The 13,454-nt window shown below is 38.4% G+C and overlaps 1 protein-coding gene across 1 annotated transcript; it reads right to left on the reverse strand.

The window, feature by feature from the left end:
- Nucleotides 1–2,333: 2,333 nt before the first annotated feature.
- On the reverse strand, nt 2,334–10,828 carry LOC119730875 (3-oxoacyl-[acyl-carrier-protein] reductase FabG-like). The gene is made up of 9 exons (XM_038203939.1): nt 10,730–10,828; nt 8,832–8,965; nt 7,825–7,914; nt 6,927–7,012; nt 5,759–5,852; nt 4,793–4,862; nt 3,966–4,002; nt 3,778–3,841; nt 2,334–2,913 (listed from the first exon to the last, which is right to left on the reverse strand). The coding sequence occupies exons 1-9, from the start codon at nt 10,806–10,808 to the stop codon at nt 2,755–2,757; spliced, it is 813 nt and encodes a 270-aa protein (XP_038059867.1). The 5' UTR covers nt 10,809–10,828; the 3' UTR covers nt 2,334–2,754.
- Between the last annotated feature and the right edge of the window lie 2,626 nt (nt 10,829–13,454).

Raw genomic sequence — 13,454 nt, forward strand, 5'->3', positions numbered from 1 at the left:
ATCCATTGGGGTGATAGACTGGCCCCAAACCTGCATACATAAATGTCGATCTAAATGTACGCACAGACGTCTAGGCAGTGTTCGCTATTGATTAACCATTCATACGGCGCGCGGTTTCTACATGTATATGGTAAACCATCAGTGAACATTTTGATAACAAAGCACCACGTCAATCACCTCCCCCCCCCCAAAAAAATGTTAATTTTGAAATGATAATCCAAAAATATATCAATTAATGCAAATTTGCAAACTGTAAGCAAAAAGACAACACATTGATTTCAAGATATTTCATATGAAATTTTAATGCTAATCAAAAATAGAAAATAAGTAACAATCAAAAAAATATTAAAATGCCGTTAAATAAAGGTTTAAATTTTGTTTAATGTTTACACAAATTACAAGTTTAAACAAAAATCGGACGAAAAATATGAATTTTAATTTTTTTTGCAATGCTTTGAAATATTTTATAAGTGAATTGAATACTTGATTTTAAGCACACTAAGTTAAGTCATTTGATTAAAGTGTTCGTACTGATTAAAATACCAACATGACCAGGCGAACTATAAAGCCGTGTATTAGCACTTTTGCTGCTTAGCTATAAGCTGCAATGTTTAAAACTACAGGGGTATTAGTTTTACCATGTAGATAATTTCACAATGGGGATGGCAACTGTCCCTTATTATGTTTCATAAAAGATACTCATTATGATCATTGATGCCGCAAAAAAATAAAAATTAACTTGCGTCCCCACCAAATCCTCCCCCCCCCCCCCCAAAAAAAAATTGATGTCTGTAATATTACATTGTATTATGCTGGCTTCGTTCGAGCAAAACAACAATATATAGATTTTGAACACCTTGCACTTGATAATATCTACCATTATTACAGAAGAGTCATCTTTCATTCAATTTAACCCTCCTATGCAAACACGCATTCTGTGCCGAGTTGTCCTTTCAGTCAAAATCAATCAAGTGACTGTTTTTAACAGTTGAGAGCTCCCAGCCTACATGAAGCTGGATTGACTGGCTGTGGCTGTTTGATACAGCTATGCTTTGACTGTAGGTGATTGATAAGCCAGCTGTGCCTACCACTTGCCTGCTTTTGTCTGTTGACTGAATTTGACTAGTGACAGTGCTTGCTTGAAATATGATCCGACTGTTGGTGACTAGCCTGTGTAAAACCCATGGCAGGGGAAGAGGATTGATTTTACTGTCTGTGACTGTTCAGATAGCAGGAGGGTTAAATTCCAATATAACTTTAGTCACAAAACACAAAAGTTTAACACGTCACGTGTTCGTGCCCATCCCAGCGATTTTTGGAGTTCTTGCCAGAATGTAATGACACTGCTAACTGCAGAATTTTTTCATTATTCTGTGCTTACAATACCAGCACAAAAACATTACCCTGTAGTAGAAATATATTCCTAATTATCGGTGTAATATGATTACCCTTATGGTGAAAGTTTCTGACTTATCAAGCAGGGACTCTTTTCTTCATGTAATTAATTCCTAGCTGGCCGATAGTTAAATGAGTTAATAAAACTTGGTAACAGAAAGACTTTCTTTCATTTTCTCCTTCAAACTCCTCCGTGATGCTCATTGGCGGCAGTAAATCCTACTACCTCAATTGACTTGTTATTGACTAGTGACTGACTTGTGATGGATTCGTCTACAACCCTACATTGTGCAAAAAAATCTCTTTTAAAAGCCTCTACACTTAATTGTAGCTCTGGCAACTTCCAATTCTTCCACTTCACTAAAGGCCCTGTCACACTGTCTGCAATCTTATATGCGCTCTCACTGCGTCCTTGAAAAATAGCTGGGGCGCAACAACAACTACTAGATCGCAGCGACAACTACATAGGTCGCCAGATGGGCGCCAGAGGGTCTTAATGGTCTCCGATGAGCGCCATGGGAAAGTAACTCGACTGCGATGAACTTGTAGAATTATTTTTGAAACTGGACTGTGTATTGACCGATTTGTCGTGGTATTTATACAGCGCAAGTGACGTCACATATTCGCAAGTGACGTCAGCGTATTTTGGTCGAATAGAGAGCGCGACGCGAGCTACTAGGACGTACCAACAGCGAGCAGAGCGTAGTGTGGGTGCAGTGACAGCGCAGCGGCAGCGACTAGATCGAGTAATTGAGCTTGACAGGGGCGCATAGAGAGCGAGTTGAACGCATCGTAAGCGCGGGAAGAGCACAGTATAAGCGTAGCTTGAGCTTCTTTGAGACAGAAAGTTGTCATTTACTCATTTTCTTGCGTCCTCGGTACGATTGTTAAATTTATGGGGAAAAATGGTCGCCGTTAGGTCTCCTATGAGAGCGCATATAATGTGACAGGCCCTTTAAAAAACTTGAAATTAAATAACATCGACCCAAAGTTGTGTCACTTCATCACAAGTCCACCACAAATCATTTATGTCAAGTCATAAGCTAATACGTATATAACATTTAGGCTTTGCATGCATGGTGGAGTATCGATACAGCTTGGTTTGCAGTAATGCCATGGTTGTGTCTACTTTCACTCTGTAGATTTAGTTCAAATAAGAACCGTCCCGCTAGTTCAAAACAAGAACTTGTCCTGCTTGTTATTTACTTTCACTAACAAACTGTGACAAAAACATGCCTTTATTCATCCCATGTTACTTGTGCTCTAACAAACATTGACTTGTGATTTTACTTGTTCTTTGGCTTATGATTTGACTTGTGATGGACTAATTACAGTTCTCTGTACCATCCAAGTTTCGTTTTATCGAGGGCACATGGCATGCCGTCCCCCGTCCACTGGTAGGGTAGCTCCTGTGATGAACGTCGCAGCGTCAGACGCCAGGAAAGCGATGGCATTGGCTGCTTCATCTGGCTGCCCGGGTCGCCCGAGGGCGTGAGTGGTTTTTGTGCGTTCTAAAAACTGCACATGACAATTTGTGGGGAAAAATGTATTCATTTGGTCAGTTTTTTGTTTTTTTAAAGTGGCTTTTTGGAGTTTAAGTGAATTTTTTTTCTCCAAACTGGTGATGAAGGTACAGGGTGAATATTACAAAAGTACTTAAACAAGTACATTTACCCCCGCTTGGCGCCTAGACGTGGATAATAGCCCCAGCCAAAGGCGAGGGCCATTATCGGCCAAGCACATATTTACTCCCATTCATCAATACCTTTCAGTCAGAAAGTCAAATCTAGTCAAAAATTTTAAAATTCCAACAATTTTGTTCAACAATTTTACTTTATGTTTTGTGAAACACCCCTCTAGCTATGTTTATGGTATTTGCCTCACGCGAGTAGTACTAAAATTCTCCTTATATGGAGATTGGCTCGCGTGTGGCACATACTACACAATGTGGTGCAAAAACGTGGCAGTGCCGGTAAAGAGTGAATTTAGAACACTTCGAAATACTCATTGGTGGTACTGCACATGCCTAAGTGAAGATTGTGAGGTTTCAACCAATAAAAGAATTAAAGGGACCAGATTTCATAGGAGTCCTAATTCATGTGACACCGGAAAGTGTTTAAAACCAGTTTGTGTTTTATCAACCGTTTAAAACTGACCACGTGACGGGCTCTCGACCAAAAGGAATGGGTAAACTGTCTCAGGTATTTATGAATGGAGTATAAATACTGAAGTATAAATTCTGCAACTTGAACAATTCTGTCAACCCGGGAAATAGCAGATCACTACGTGAGGGCAAAGACTTTAGGAAAGAAAACAACCAGAAATATTTCTCGATAACAACTCTTTACCCTCCGAGTTAAGACGATAAATAAGGTGACAAACCTTTGCATAAGCTTCATCATCAAGACCTCCAGCTTTCTGCAAGTTGGTTACAATTACACCGGGGCTATCAAAGAAATAGTAACAAATACAATTTTGTAATTCAAAATTTTATACGATTCAACAACAAAATCAGGTAGGTTGATGACGCCACTGTTAGTGTAAATAAATCTAGTTTGCTGTACACTTACTTTATTGAATTCACACGCACTCCTTTTGGCGCCAGCTCTGAAAACAAAATAAAAAACAATAGCAATGCATTAATAATATGGGATAAAATATAAGAAATTTTTTTCTTTTTATTTGCATTGAAATCCAACTGCTGGTGATTAACAAAGGACTTTATAACACCTAATAATTTCCACAGACCCCTTTTAAAGTTCATATCTGAAACACCTAGTAAAAAACTGTATGACACTACTTTAATGGTTGAAAATAAAAGGCTCATCTCGTATTGAACAATGAACACTTCTAAAAGTGGACTTTGGGTTTTCTTAATGTTGCTGTTTTGACTCAGTTTTAAGACTCAAAAGGAAAATCTAAACAACTTTATTGTAAATGCAACCAAAAATTAAAGATGCGTTTCCCTGCTCTTCAGTAAATTGGATTTTTTATACTTGATTTTAACCAAACATTTTTTTCTATGGACGGCTGCAACCCTTTGAAAAAAAGGTTTTTTTGTTTTAGGGCACAAACCGTTCCAATTTGCAAGTAGAGTGGCTTCTGGTCCGTCATTATTGATACTGATTGTGGGGTGGGGGCCAACCTACCCCGCAAGAAGGAATGATTGTCTGGCAGCCAACTCTTTGAAACTGGTAAAGTTTCAATAACTAAACATGGGGTGTTTTTTTCTCAGTCGATGTCTCTTTTAAAACTGAATAACCTTTGCATATCTGGAATATAGCAATTTAGAAAAAGAATCTGTTTTATGGGGATGAAACTGAAAAATAGCAAGGGGAAAGCAACTTTAACATTGCATATACTGACCTACATGTATATTATATTTGCAAATACTGACCTAATGCAGTAACTCTGGTGAACTGGTCGAGAGCACTCTTGGACATACAGTATGCTAAGACTCCTGGGAACTGTTATTCAAAGGTGAACACAAATTTAATTAACCAAACAGAAAAACGATGAATGGATTTTGTGAGTGTTCCTTCATAACGCTTTTTTGGAATAATTGGAAAGTGAGACAGAAAGATGAAGGGAAATTGTGTTACAATTTTGTTCCTGAATACTTCAAAATACATCAATCTGGGATGCCGGTGCGTTTTTGCTGCAGGACCTGAAAAATTTGACACGTGAAAGATAGGCAAATGCACAAAACGATTGCAATACACCGTATACACGTTGCATTACCACACGTGTGCATCATGTACATGTACGTCTACTTTGAACTTACAATAGATGCATTCGTGTATCCAGCTAGCATGGCAATTGCTACATGTATGGGGCACTGCATGCACAATTTTTTCCCCTGTGGATGCTACACAAGGATTTATTTTTCATGACCGTGAAGGGATGGAAAGCGTGAATTCAGGCTCTAGCCTGAAAACTGGCATTCCTGATCAACGTGTGGTATTAAACCAATGGCACTCTTGAATAGGGTAAATCATCAAAATCGTGCAAAACTGGATGTTTGATAGTGGCAAATATTTTGGCTTTAAGGGTCCGCACTATTTAATTCTTTACTGTGATAGGCTAATAAGAACCCTTAAGGAAATGTTTCTCTGAAGAAGCAGCCATGAACTTTGTTTTTGAGACAAGAAAATGAAGGAATCAGCTTGCGGCAGGGAAGAACAATGAGTTCATTCTTAGAAGAAAACTGTTCTCAAAATCACAACAAATCCAATGTTGCACTGAGTAAGGATTCGAACCGTGGTCACTAGAAGTGAATAGCAGGGAATGTACCACTATGTCTGCCAAGAGAAATTCTCTGATTAGGCTTGTATTTTGGGTCAGCATTCTAAAGGCTACTCACCGCCCGGAGACCGTTGACACTGGAGACATTGACGATATTGCCTTTCGTTTCAATCAGGTGGGGCACAGCCAGCGACGTCAAATGAAATATTGACCTGGTTAACAATCAGAAATAATGCCCTTCAGTGAGATAAATCTAAGTCTCTGGGAACCTTCCAAATACACAAGAAGGTTTTGGAAGGCTTCAGAGCAGGATTTAAAAAAGGAAGAGCCCAGCAATTATTGCTTAATGTGGGATTGATGCTCCCTGAAAGTAGACTATTAAAAATATAATTAGATTCGTACACGGTGGGTAATAATGGAACTAAACATGAATAAACGCTTGTATCGTTGGTACCCACGCTATTTTCACCACGTTTTCACACTTCGAGCATGCGACATGCATGTGAGTTGGCGTTTGATTGTCATGATTGTCAAAATCCAAAGAATCCAAGACAGAGGTATAACAAAACAATTGTTGACTTTGCCTCGGGTGCCATGCACCCATCGAGTGTTCAAAACGTCATATCCCACATCACAGCAGTCAACAATTGTTAAATATGAAAATTGCAACGAAGGGCACAATGAGTCCCCCCCCCCCCCCCCCCCCCCCCGAAAAAAAAATTCAAAATGGCTAACGAACCTCTAAAAGGTTCAGTTTGCGATGACTCCACAACTGAAATAATTTGTCTCATGAACTAAATGTCTCTGCGAGGTTTCATGCTTTTCTGAAAAATTGCACAATTGTTTCACATATCCGCTGGACTACCAGGAAAAGTTCTTCTTATTGGGAGCAGTTTGGAAATTTGGTAATCTATTATCAGAGATGCCACCAAAATATCAATAAAAAGCCTGAAACACTACTAAAAAAACCTGAAACTATCCTTACCCCCTTCAAAAAATGTGTTTTCTGGATGTTTCAGACCAAATCCAGCACTTTTAATTTGTCACACTTTTTGAAAAACAAACAACAACCTGAATTCAGGTTAAAACCTGAAAAGTGGTATCTCTGTATTATGATTATTATAAAAATCAATTGTCAAATTTGTACATGTATGCTGACTTCAATCAACGGTCACTGTCAAGTACACAGATAATCCAGTAATTCAGAGAATTCAAGAAAGCTGTGGCTCAATACAGTGAAACCAGTGAATGACAGACAAAGGAATATATGGGAGTGTTGCATTTACCTGACGTTTGCATTCATCATGGTGTCGTAGGCTTCCATGCTTGTTGTTTCAATGGTTCCCATTGATATGATACCAGCGCAGTTCACCTGATGAAACACACAATGGAACTCTAATTCTTTTGGTTATTTATTTAAATTAAATTTTAATCTGTGGTCAATGTAGATGTAATTTGACTTTCGCAAAAAGTTCCCTTTGATGATAATTCCAGGATGTTGCTGCATTTCAACTTGATTAAGGCCCTTGGCAACAAAGTATGATTTATAAAGAAAAGAAAACAAACAAACAAAAACAAAATAACACAGCATAAATCTCAAAAAAACACCTCAGTTTGTTTGTCTTGTTCAAACATGTTTTTTAATGAACTGATCGTAACTTTTAATTTTCCATAAAGATTATAATAACTTTTACCCTTGACTTTCAGAAACTCTTTTTGAATTTGAGTTGTGGGACAAAAAAGTAGGAAAAAGTGAGAATTTCAAGAAACAAGTAGGACAAGTAGCAGCAAGGTAAACAAACAAGGAAAGAGTAGGAATAACTGAAAGGCTGTGCTTTGGTTCAGAGATAATGGGACACCAACTCACCATTAATTTTTTTAAAAGTAGATGATTTGAACTCTCGATTTGAATCTCTTTTGTGAGTATGTGTGGTTTTGAAAAGCCTGAGAACTGGTGGGACTCAACGTTTCGAACAGTATGCTCTGCCCGTTGTCCTGACAACGGGCAGAGCACACTGTTCGAAATGTTGAGTCCCTCCAGTTCTTTTCAGAACCACACATACTCACAAAAGAGATATATTCACATGGTGCTACCACAAACTTATCATGTCTTAGTATCTTTCCACCATGCAAACCTTCAAATCTCATCTTGAACTTTAAAGAAAAGACTGGTGATGTTATTACCAAGATGTCTAACTTGCCAAAGTGTTTCAGTGTCTTCTGAATGAGATTGTGGTTGTCCTCCTCATTAGTCAAATCCCCAGTAACAACCAACTGGTGAATAAAAAAAAGAGGTGAAATATATATGTGGTCCATGTATCGTTCACGTTGTGTGTGTGTGATACATAATACACACAGCAGCAATACACAAATGTTGCTTCTTACACGTCCGAAGAATGCGAATCACTGTGTGGCAGGATTCACATCGAGCATCAACAGCTCAATTTTTCGGGGACAAAATTGTGACCCCGAAATTCGTTCTCACATGGTTCTCGCAAGAATAACACAAAAACCTTTATATTCTACTTTTAAATGCTCTTTCCATTTAAAAATATAGTCCATCATTTGTAATTTGTGCATTTTGTTCGTTTGAAGCAACAAAAGTGTTCAAAATCTAATGAAGGATACTGAACAACTATTCTGATGAAGTTTCAGCTCAGCTTCAGCTGTATATTCCGATAAAAACAGCATTCTAGGATCTCAATTTCAAATCAAAAGTTGCTGAATCATGTTTTGAATTGGGCCGGAATTGAGCGTCCGAGACACGTTCTCACTGAGCCGATTACAGCTATACGCGATGTCGCGCACTGATCCGACGAATTATAGCAAACTGCACGCGCGTGTGCGTCGTGCCAATGCTTGCGCGCGCTTCGCCGAATAACAAAACGAACTACTAATTTAAATTTTCCTACGGTGTGTCTTAAGACAGCTTGCCAGAAAGAATAATTTCACAGGGAGTTTAGTCCACTTACTATCTTTCAACCAAGTATGTTTTTCAACAATAATTACGCCAGTTACTTTTCGGATGGCTGCAAATGATGGACTATAGCTTTAATATCATATTGTTTAAAACGTGTTAAGGGCCGCAATGTCCCTTTAATCCCTGCTCAATGGCGTTTTGACTGTCACAGCCATGAATTAATGTCAGATTTTTATGCACAAGATGTCTGACATGTGTACTTTCTCCTCACCGGATCAGATCCATTGTCCTGGCATATATTGGCCACCTTGTCCAAGTTAGCGGCATTCCTCCCAGTGACTGATAACTTTGCTCCCAGCTTTGCAAACAGCACACTGGTGGCCCAGCCTATACCAGAGCTGGCACCTGTGGAACACAAGAAGAAACCAATCATGAAACAAGCTCAAGCAAGTAGTAGGAACAGTTGACTTGACTCCCCGGTGGTTGAAAGTATAAAACAGTATAACTGAATGACAATGGTGCATTCTGTATTTCTCTGCCTAGCTTCTTAATGGCAAATTTGAAAAAAGTGAAAGGGGGGGGGAAGGGAATATCTCAGATACTGAACTTATTTAGAGCTGCACGGCGATGCATGCTGAAATTTCCTGTAAAGTTGTATTTCCTTGTCTTGAAATCTATACTGTTTTTTTTCTGTCTTGCTAGTATTGCTTTTAGTTTTAGCTAGATAGAAGCTGGTTAATAATCAGGCAACATAAAACGTTCATTTTATAATATCCATGACCTTGAAAAACATTCTGCAGTCATTGACCTTGAAAAACATTCTGCAGTCATTTTGGACAAACTCTCTCCAAATTTCCTTTTCAGTAAAGTTGATGCCATGCAAATCGGAAAAAATTCCGTACTCGGACGTCACTTTTTTCAATTAATTTTCTAGCGCCAAAAGTTACATCTTTTATGGTTATTCCTCCACTTTCCCTCCTCTACTCTCACCCTCTCCTTTCCTTAATTTCTAGTTACTTCATCGGGATTCGAACCTCTGACGCTTGCTTGATACACGAGACTCTTAACCGCTAGGCCGCGCACGATCGCTGTTGCAATAATCAATCTTTGGACGTATTAGAAGTATCCATTGAAATAAACTAAATATTCATGAGAAAATAAATATTCATAATGACGTATTGCACTATCATTGGCAGGCTCATGCGACGTCATGGTTGTTGATGTCACGTGTATAACGTACCGCTGTCTTTCAGCCACTACAATCAGTTTTGACCGGCTGCTTCAAGTTAGTTCTGCACGACGTATGCATCCAAAATGTGCTCTAAAAACACATTTTGAGTAAATTTGTTTCACCTTAACACAGCTTCCTGGATTTCTCTTGGTTCAAATGACAAGGTGAGGTGACAATTAATTTGTTTGGCAGCAGATAAATTGACGTCCGAGTATGGAACTTTTCCCTGCAAGGAAACATGATTTTGCGCATTCAGGGTGCATCAATTCTTAGGCCCGGAAAGATTCCCATTATCTAGCCATCATAGCTTGAGTAACTCCAGCTGACATGCTCATATTCATTCACATGTACTGATGTAGCATGTGAATGAATATGAGCATGTCAGCTGGAGTTACTCAAGGCAGCTATAGCCATCAGTATTTTTTTCCCGTAAATGACCTATCAGCCATCGAAAAGTGATAATATGCCCTAAAAAGTCAAAATTATCAGGGACAAAGTTCGAACTTTTACTAAGAAAACACTTTTGACTTAGAAATTTTCAGACCAGTCCATTATATATTGAAATACCTTTATTGTTATTCACATCAGTGATACAATAAGAACATTAAGAAATTACATTTATTTATAAATAAAAACATCTACATTTTGTTCATTATCACACAAAAAACGTCAGACATGGACAAATTCACATATACATACACCAATGTAGCAGTAGTAAAAAGGAATAGAAGAAGGGGTTTGTGCACACTACAGGCATGACAGGGCATGCAGGGTGTCAAGATATGATGGACAGATATGGGAATCTTTCCGTGAGTCACACTAGCATTAATGGTCAAACGTCCTCTGATATTGACTCAAAGATGCTGCACCTCATCAATCATCATGGAGCCTGAACATGCTGAGAGAGAAATCCTAAAAGGACAAAAAACTCAACCTACCCGTCACGACGGCCACTTTCCCAGCAAGTGACATGGGCGCCGCCATGATGAATAATAATAGCGCCCTCAACGTTGACATCCGAAGATAATTTAAAAAAAATGTTTTTGTTTAGTGTTGCAGGAAATCCAATACAGTGTAACCATACAATTTCAAGCAATTTTCGCAACAACCATGAAAGTTCCCATCCATATTGCCAATCTATTCAATGATGATTGATGTTATCTATTTGAAAATTGAGGGGCATACTTGCATTTGGGGGGTGGGGGGGGGGGGAGGGGGGGAGGGGGGGAGGGGAGGGTGTGAATTTCCTGTTGCAATTCCGTAAATAATAGAAATGAATTGCATGGAGATCAACAATTCACAACATTCCCACGTAGGTATAGCATCACCTGAATTTGGGCAAGGGGAGGGGAGGCTGGTTGGGGGGGGGGGGGGGGGGTTACGAGTGGAGACCATTAGGTTGGACTGGATATTTGCATATAAGGTGTACATACAATAGTTCAAAACACAACAATCAACAGACCTAAACAAATGTGTTCCTCTTTTTCTCAATACACATAGTTTAATTGATCCAATTTCAGCAATAGAAAGATAAGACGCCGCCATTAAGGCTGTTAATTTTGTACAATCTCGACAGTTCAGCTCGACTATAAAATTTAAAACATCACTGATTACTGCTTCGTGGTCATTAGCTTTTACTACATTTTAGTACTTTGTGACATAATCTTCACTTTTGGCAAATTACAATGCTGTCCTTAAATACATATATATTTCTCAATCATTTGAAGGGATTAACAAAAATTATATCCGAAAATATGAAGAGAGCTGATTATTTTTTTTTTTTTGATGGGGTAATAGGTGTTTACATGAAAAGTCTGTAATATTTCACAAAACTCAAAAAATGTCCACAAAAGTTAATTCAAATAAAACTTTAGGATTCCCTTACAATAAATTTTCATATAAGTATACTGTCTTTTCAAAAAGTCGAGAATTCCAGAACTACAGCTACAAGAACTTTTTTAAAATAAAGAACATTTGCTAACTTTTTTTCTAGTGACACAGAACAGAGTAGAATAGTGATATTGCAGCAGAGACTTCGATGCACAACAAACAATTGCTGTCATTGTTGGGCGTTTACTAGTCCGAAAATTTGGGTCTCTCAAGACTGTGTATGAGAGTCCCAAAACTACTTTTACTCAACCTTTTTGACTGGTTTCAGTCTCAAAACTCCGGGACGTTTTGGCACTCGTAACCTAAACTGATTTGGTTATTTCTTAATCATGGATCATTACGCGTTTTGGCCACTCGAGAAGTGCTGTAATCATGAGTAATTATAAACCCAACTGAAGTTGCAAAAATACTCAGCCATATGGCAAACAACTGAATCAATTTTTGGTTATATGCGTGACAAAACACAAATATTTGGCCTTTGACCAGCACAATGTTAGATCACATCCAAACAGGACCCTTTTCAGTTTGCCAAGAAAGTCCATAGTGAACATATTCCCGACGTGTTTACTTCGACAACTACATGTGTACACTAAGAATCACAAATGTCTGAAACGCTTTTGTCCCAGACAACATGTCCGAAACTGAAGAATTGTCCACATTTCTGACATTTTGTCTGGCATAAAAGCGTTTCAGACATTTGCTGCCTCATAGTGTCATAGACCCACTACATTTTTCGTAAGTGGTGGTTACATTTAAAAATTGTAACCCTACTTCTCCAATGACATTTAGAAAATTATTGAAGGGAAAAAAAATTGCAACACAAACAAGAATAAGTGACTATTAAAATACAAAATGGTATAATTTTAAATAATTTTAGAGCACAAGAAAAAAACTCACCACGCACATATCTTAGCAAGGTTTCTGTTGAGTAATGCAAAACTGACTAAAGCTGGATTCGAACCTGTAACATCCTGAAAACCACACCAGCAGCTGATTGCACGACAGTTTACACAATGGCATAAGTCCACTTGTGCCACAATTTATTGCTGCCCATCATTTCAGTTGTGACATTTTAACAAAAACTTTCATAACGCATAAGTCCGCGACTTACGCCACAAATTATTGCATAACTTGCAGAATCATTTTAGGTGGAGAAAAATGTAGTGTGGGCGTGTGGCGACTCAAAATGACCTATTTTACCAGCAAATCGTGATCGTCGTGGAGCCTGTTACTGCACAACTTATCAAGGTTGATACAAGAACTCACAGCTTTGTGTTTGAAGAAAAAAAAATTGCTATTTTACTTCTGACAAGTTTTTAGAGTTGCCGCACGATTCCGAAGAAAGTCGGTCAAAAATCTTTTCAAAATGGCGGGTGCAGGTGATTCAACGACTTTGCCCCTCCAACAATTATGACAATTCAAGAGTTCATTAACATAATGTAGGGCCGGAAGGCTCACTTGGTAAAGCCCTGGTATGTTATAACAAAGGTTGCAGGTTCGAGTCTATCTTTGGTCAATCTTCAACGCAAGCTGCTGGAGAAACAACCAACAAAACTTGTGACTAGGTCACTCGGAATGTGTCGGTAAATAAAGTTCAAACTAGGCTTAGCCATAACGGGGGTTAATGCAAATTATTGAGATTTGCATAATAATAAACATGCAAAACCAAAAAAAATCCATATCTTGGTTTTAGATTATGTCTTTGGCTAAAATATATTGTATCAAAACCCACAAATGTACAAAACACGATCTAACGCTACCACAAATTTCAAT

This window comes from Patiria miniata, unplaced genomic scaffold (assembly GCF_015706575.1).
Source record: "Patiria miniata isolate m_02_andy unplaced genomic scaffold, ASM1570657v1 HiC_scaffold_22, whole genome shotgun sequence".
NCBI lineage: Eukaryota > Metazoa > Echinodermata > Asteroidea > Valvatida > Asterinidae > Patiria > Patiria miniata.

What these genes read in the sequence shown, in the direction of transcription:
- LOC119730875 (XM_038203939.1), bottom strand. Translation starts at nt 10,808, where the DNA reads ATGTCAACGTTGAGGGCGCTATTATTATTCATCATGGCGGCGCCCATG. An exon ending in CACCAGAGTTACTGCATTAG is followed by an intron (nt 4,003 to 4,792) that starts GTCAGTATTTGC and finishes TTTTGTTTTCAG; the next exon opens with AGCTGGCGCCAAAAGGAGTG. An exon ending in GTGCGTGTGAATTCAATAAA is followed by an intron (nt 3,842 to 3,965) that starts GTAAGTGTACAG and finishes TTTCTTTGATAG; the next exon opens with CCCCGGTGTAATTGTAACCA.